The sequence below is a fragment of the Eretmochelys imbricata genome, chromosome 1 (genome assembly GCF_965152235.1).
Source record: "Eretmochelys imbricata isolate rEreImb1 chromosome 1, rEreImb1.hap1, whole genome shotgun sequence".
In the NCBI taxonomy this organism is placed as follows: Eukaryota; Metazoa; Chordata; order Testudines; family Cheloniidae; genus Eretmochelys; species Eretmochelys imbricata.
The window spans coordinates 1,683,271-1,690,314 of NC_135572.1; the positions used below are offsets into that span (position 1 = coordinate 1,683,271).

General features: G+C 44.5%; 1 protein-coding gene across 1 annotated transcript; it reads left to right on the forward strand.

Moving 5' to 3' along the window:
- Positions 1-4,467: 4,467 nt before the first annotated feature.
- On the forward strand, positions 4,468-5,466 carry LOC144277548 (olfactory receptor 52R1-like). Its single transcript, XM_077838425.1, has one exon. It carries the CDS (start codon positions 4,468-4,470, stop codon positions 5,464-5,466), a length of 999 nt encoding a protein of 332 aa, XP_077694551.1.
- The last annotated feature ends 1,578 nt before the right edge of the window (positions 5,467-7,044 follow it).

Consider the following 7,044-nt stretch of genomic DNA (forward strand, 5'->3'; position numbering starts at 1 on the left):
CTGGAGGTGCTAGAGCTCCTCAGTAGAACAACAATGAGAATTTTTAACATGGGTGACACATCCTTTCTCCTTGCTTCATTCTAGAAGTCGGCTGAACTGTACTGCCTGAAACTTTCAAAAAACAATACTGCTCAAAGCAGACACCCAGCATCGGAAATCTCAGTCCAAACACTGAAAATTTGGCATACTTATAAGCAACTCGAAATGAGGTCTTCTAATGGAAGGTGTCAGACAGCATTACCTATGGGTGATGACACCAGCACCACCTGCAACGGCCAATCCATTTGTGAATAACATTCTTCTATCCTCCTCTCTCCAATGATGTTGGTAGCCTGGAGTTCTGGAGGCAAAATATGAATTATATTAGCAATTATCTTTATTTAATGTTATATGGTCAGACTTTCAATTTAACTAAACAGTCCCTAGTTCATGTTATGAGACACATTAAATATAAATGCCTGTTCTACTTTCTTTATCAATAGGTCCATAGGGTTTAAGTTCGGAAGGGACCATCTGATCATCCTGTCTGACCTCCTGTAAAACACCGGCCCATTACATTTCACTGAGTTACCTCTGGATTGTGGCAAAAGTCTTCTGTGTATTTGAAGACCACTATCATGTCCCCCATTAATCTCCACTTTTCCAAATAAACATACTGGTTCCTTCTGCTTGCTCATACGGCTTGTATTCCATCCTTTGCATAACATTTCTTACTGGACTATGTTTACTTTCCAGTTTCTCTACATTCTTTCTATACGTTGGTGAGCAGAATTGGACACATTACTCCAATTGAGACCTAACCTGCACCAAGCAGAGGAGTACTATCACATACCGTGACTTGCACGTGATACTTCTGCTAATGTAACCTAACATTGCATTTGCCTTTTTTGAAACAGCAAAAAAATCCAAACCCTAGACAGATGTAGCTATATCATAGAATCATAGAACTGGAAGGGACCTCAAGAGGTCATCAAGTCCAGTCTCCTGCACTCATGGAAGGACCAGAAGCATTTATAACATCCCTGACAGATGTTTCTCTAACCTGCTCCTTGAAACAACCTTTTAGGTATTTGAAAACTGTTATCATGTAACCCATCAGTCTTCTCTTTTTCAGAATACACAAACCCAATTTGTTCAGTCTTCCCTCAGAGGTCATGTTTTCAAGACTCCTAATCTTCCTTTTCTCCAGCTGTTCCAGATCATTTTGAATGTTTATCCGATTCTCCAAAGGACTTCTTCAACCCCTCCCAACTTGGGATCATCTGCTAATTTAATAAGGGTACTCTCTATGCCATGAAATAAATTGTTGATGAAGACATTGAAAGGAACTGAACCCAGAACTGACCTCCCCACTTGTTATGTCCTTCCAGCCTGATAGTGAACCATTGATAATTACTCTCTGGGAGCAGTTTTCCAACCAGTTATGCACCCACCTTATTATTTTAGCTCCATCTAGGTTGTATTTCCCTAGATTCTTAATGGAAAAGTCATGCAATACTGTATCAAAAGGTTTTCTAAAATTGAGATATACCACACCTACTACTTCCCCCCATCCACAAGGCTTGTTACCCTGTCAAAGAAAGCTATCAGATTGGTTGGACATGATTTGTTCTTGACAAATCCATGCTATCACAAATCATCTTATTATCTTCCAAATGTTTTCAAATTGATTCCTTAATTATTTGCTCCCTTATCTTGCCTGGTACAGAAGTTAAGCTGACTGGTCTGTAATTGCCAGAGGTGCCCTTAGTTCCCATTTTATAGATAGGCACTATATGTGCTCTTCTCCAGTCTTCCAGAATCTCCCCTGTCTTCCATGACTTTTCAAAGATAATAGCTAATGGCTCAGATATCTCCTCAGTCAGTTCCTTGAGTATTCTAGGATGCATTTTGTCAGGCTCTGGTGACTTGAAGACATCTGACTTGTCCAAGTAACTTTGTACTTGTTCTTTCCCTTTTTTAGCATTTGAACCTACCCCATTTTCACTGGCATTCTCTATGTTAGGTGTCCAAACACCATCAACTGTCTTAGTGGAAACCAAATCAAAGAAGTCATTAAGCACCTCTGTCATTTCCACATTTTTTGTTATTGCTTTTCCCTCTTCATTTAGTAATGGAACTACACTGTCCTTGGTCTTCCGATTGCTTCCAATGTATTTGTAGAATGTTTTCTTGTTATGGTTTCTTGTTTCCTTTAAGTATCCAGCTACTTTGGTCGCATTTTGTTTGTTGGCCTTTCTAATTTCGCTCCTACATGCATGTGTTATTTATTTGTTTATATGTCTCCTTTGTAATTTGACCTTGTTTCCACTTTTTTAGGATCCTTTTTTCTTTTTTTAAATCACTGAAGATCTCCTGGTTAATCCACTGTGGTCTCTTGCTAAACATCCTATCTTTCCTATGCAGTGGGATAGTTTGCTCTTGTGCCCTTAATAATGTCTCTCTGAAAAACTGCCAGATGTCTTCTATTGTTTTTCCCCTTAGACTTGCTTCTCATGAGATCTTACGTAACAACTCCCTGAGTTTGCTAAAGTCTGCCTTCTTGAAATCCATTGTCTTTATTTTGCTGTTTTCCTTCCTACCATTCTTTAGAATCATGAACTCTATCATTTCATGATCACTTTCCCGCAAGCTGCCTTCCACTTTCCATTCGCAACCAGTTCCTCCTTCTATGTCAACATCAGGTCTAGAACAGCCTCTCTCCTCGTAGCTTTCTCCCGCTTATGGAACAAAAATTTCTCTCCAATACATTCCCAGAACTTGTTGGATCATCTGTGCCCTGGTGTAGACAGCATGAGATTAATTCTTCCATCGACCTAGCTACCATCTCTCGGGGATTACCTATGCAGAGGGGAGAACCCCTTCCCTCTGCGTAAGTAATAATTATATTAAAGAGCTGGGGAAGCATGGCTGTAGAATTTAAAATGTAAACAACCTTTCAAGCAGATCTTCCAGAAAAACATCCAGTCTTCATCTGCCAAGTTGGGGAAATGGAGAATCCAAGACTTTTCTTCTCAGTGTGTCCCAGTCTTTAATCACCATTAGTGTGAACTATTTGGCCCTAATTTCAAGCTGGAATTCGCCTGGCTTCAGCTTCCAGCCCTTTGGTCTTGCTCAGCCTTTCTCTGGTAGATTACAGAGCCTATTATTACCCAGAGTTTTCTCCCCATAAAAGTCTCCACTTGGGCATTTTATTGATAAGTTAGAGAGATATACACCTTCAAGTCTAACGATCCGGCTTTTTCTCCATCCTCCAATCATTTTTGTGGCTCTTTTCTGCACCCTCTGCATGTTTTCAACATCTTTTTTTTTTCAAATTTGGACTACAGAACTGGATGCAGTTTGTTAAACCACTCCCATGCACAGAGGTAAAATCCTTCCCCTGCTCCAACTCACCAACTCAACATTTTCCCCTACTAAATCAAATACCGCTGAGAAATCAAGGTACGTTGCATCTGTGTTGTTCCCTTAATCCACCAAATGTGTACCCCGATCAACCAATGTGTACTCTCATAAAAGGATGAAATCAGGTTTATTTGACAAGATCTGTTTTGCATAAACCCTGTTGGTGACTGCCATTACTTACATTTCTAGACTTTTTTTGAACTAATCCCATACCAGCTTTTCCATTCTTTCGTAACCTTGTCAATTATTTTATGAAAAAAAAAAAAACCCTTTCCCTTTCTTTCTTAATACTTTACATTTAACACAGGAAGTGACATAAAACTTTTCTAGGATTTCTCTTGTTGTTAATATACTTAATAACCTCCTTTTTGTGATCCAGAACCCTGCCAAACATGGAGTTTTCCCTGATGTCTTAATTTCACTTATCAATTTTCTTAACTTCCAATTTCTATTCTTGGCTCTCTATTTTCCCTTTTGCCTCTTTGTTACATATTACTTCCCACCTGTTGAATTGCTGCCTTCACTTTACCACTGAACTGAGTTTTTACCCAAACTTGTTCACTTGGTTGACTGTGGAATCATGAGTTTTCCACTTCTTAATAAACTTTATCAAAGAATCTCTCAGCACGTTTTCCCAAAAGTTTGTTTTTTTCCCCTCTGAGATTTCGAGCAACTGGATGAATGGGAAACCCCCTAAGGTATAGACTCCCTAAACCGGCTCTCATTGCCTGAGATAATGATGGATAACCAGGATCCACACTTATGTTTCCTGCTGGTGCCTGTTCGGGGTCTCCCACCACAAAGTGTAGGAACTATTAATGCAGAAAGCACCACAAAATATGGAATTGGATTTAGTAGGGTTATTGTTCGTAGTTATTTTCTCTTAATAATGAAAATGTAATTTTTCAGTGTGCGAGCGATCAATGTGCTTCTCCAATGAGAACAGCTTCCAGTAGTGCATGCAATGTTTCATATTAACGTTGTCTCTTCATTCAGGCATTTACACTACGGCCATCACTTGAGATCCTGGGAACACACAGAAAATCAGGGATCATACGGTAAATGCAGGAGACACCCTTATGCCTCAGAGTTGGACACTTTCTCCCCTACTCCATGTCAGATTTGAACACAACCAACTTCACCAACCCCTCCACCTTCATCCTGCTGGGCATTCCTGGCCTAGAGGCAGCCCAAATATGGATCTCCATTCCCTTCTGTGCTATGTACTCCATAGCTGTCTTGGGAAACTTCACCATCCTGTTGATCGTGAAGAGGGAGCCGAGCCTCCATGGGCCCATGTACTATTTCCTCTGCATGCTGGCTGTCACTGACCTGGTCGTGTCCACGTCCACCCTGCCCAAAATGCTGAGCATCTTCTGGTTCAGTTCCAGGGAGATCAGTTTCAGCACCTGCCTCACCCAGATGTACTTCGTTCACTCCTTCTCAGGGATGGAGTCTGGAATCCTTGTGGCCATGGCTTTTGATCGCTATGTGGCCATCTGCCATCCCCTGAGACATTCCACCATCCTGACAAACTCTGTGGTGGCCAAGATAATCCTGGCCGTGGTGCTGCGTGGTGCCATACTTGCATTACCCTACCCCTTCCTGGCGAGGCAGTGGCCATATTGCAGAACCAACATCATCCCCCACTTCTTTTGTGGGCACATAGCCGTGGTGAAGCTGGCCTGTGCTGACATCAGCATCAGTAGTTACTATGGGCTGTTCGATCTTTTCTCTGAGATCGGAATGGATGTGTTTTTTATTGCTGTGTCCTATACTCTGATCCTCCGGGCCATCTTCCGCCTCCCCACAAACGATGCCCGGCTCAAAACTTTTGGAACCTGCATCTCTCATATTTGTGCCATCTCAGCTTGGTACATCCCAGATTTCTTCTCCTCTCTCTTGTTCCGGTTTGGCCACAATGTGCCACTGCATTTCCTTGTTCTCATTGCCAGTGTGTACCAGCTGGTTCCCCCCATGCTACACCCCATTATTTACGGGTTGAGGACCAAAGAGATCCGGGGCAGGCTGCTCCAGCTCTTTACTCACAAAAAGACCTAAACATTTACTTCTTATACTCTGGCCCTCACACCGAGGTCCATGCAGAGCTGTCTTGAGCGTGGCCCTGCGCGCTTTTCCTGAATCACTTACTGGACAGACAGAGACATTAAATACTTTCCTGTCCTTACTGGACTCTGTCAATGTGATAAACTGGGGAATCTGTCTGTGTACAATATCCTGGCTTGCCACCTTTCTAATTGCTGATAGCTGGATCCCTGGAATTGCAATCTTGACCCATCTCTTCTGTCAAGCCTCGCCCCTGCTCTGTGTCTTTCTCCCAAATGCCCTACCCCTGTCACTTGCTCCTGTCTTCCCCTCCCTTGTCAGCTGTGACCACCTCATCTCTAAAATCAATATGTTCTCACATCTAATGGCAAGTTAATTAAGTTACAGTGGTTAGTGTTAAAATGTCAATGTCTATTCTTACTTTGTTACTAACTTTGTGGAGAGAGAGACCCCGTCAGGACTCCTGGGATCTATCTCAGCTCTGGAAGGGGAATGGGGCATAGTGTGTCACAGCGGGAGGCAGATACATCTGGAGTCTAAATGAGAACACCAGAATGGCCATACTAGGTAAGAGCAATGGTCCATGTAGCCCAGTAGCCTGTCTTCCGACAGTGCCCAGTGCCAGGTGCTTCACAGGGAATGAACAGAACATGGGAATCCCCATGTGATTCGTGTGAAGCAACTCAGCAGAAGGGGGCAGCAGCCCCGAGCCCGGGGTTTGTCAGGTTCATCTGGCAGGAGTTCAAGCCTCCAGCCCCAGTCGGAGCCATGGGGTGGGGAAGAGCCCAGGTTGCCCTGGCTGGCGTGGCAGAAGCCCTCAGCTCAGGCCTCCCTGACCCCTGGCCACAGCCACAGAGTGGAGGCAGGAGCTGTGGAGGGATGGGAGGCAGAGAAGCCCTACTCGTTTTTGTCCCCCCATCTTCCATACTGCTGCCCCCAGGGGTCGACTCATTTCCCCTGTCCTTGGTTGAACTTCAGAGGGTGGTTATTCTCTCTCCTCTCCCTGACCCTTTAGGGGCTGCTCTCTTCCCTCCACCTTCCTTACCTCTTGTGGAGACAGAGACGGGTGGTATGGTGCCACGGGTACAGTCCCCGCACTGGTGGCCTGCTCCCACATTGCCCATCTCCGTGGGCCACAGGGTCGGAACAGGGGCCCTGGCAGAGGATCATCATGGGTCCACTACCCTGTCCCCCACTGTGCTGTGGGAAGAGCATCACCATTTTCTGGTGGACACCGATGATGTCCAGGGTAAGGTGAAGCTCTTTCTCCAGCGTTGGGGAGACATCCATCTCGTCATCTGGGCCATGAGGGCTGTTGTGGAGGAGTGGAGGGGAACTGGGAGGCAAGATATGTTAGTCAATCTGTGGGCCCGCAACTTCTGTGACAAGCCTTTCCAGTTGGTCAGTGAGTATTGCAAGGCCAGTTAGGGATCCTACGGGGATCCTCCTCTACCCACGGGGATCCTCCTCAGCCCTCAGAATGTAGCCAACCACCTTTTCAACCCTGAAGTCCAGAGGCTCTAGGGTGGGTTTCCAGAGTTGCCAGGTGCTCTCCTTGCTTTGTGACACAGG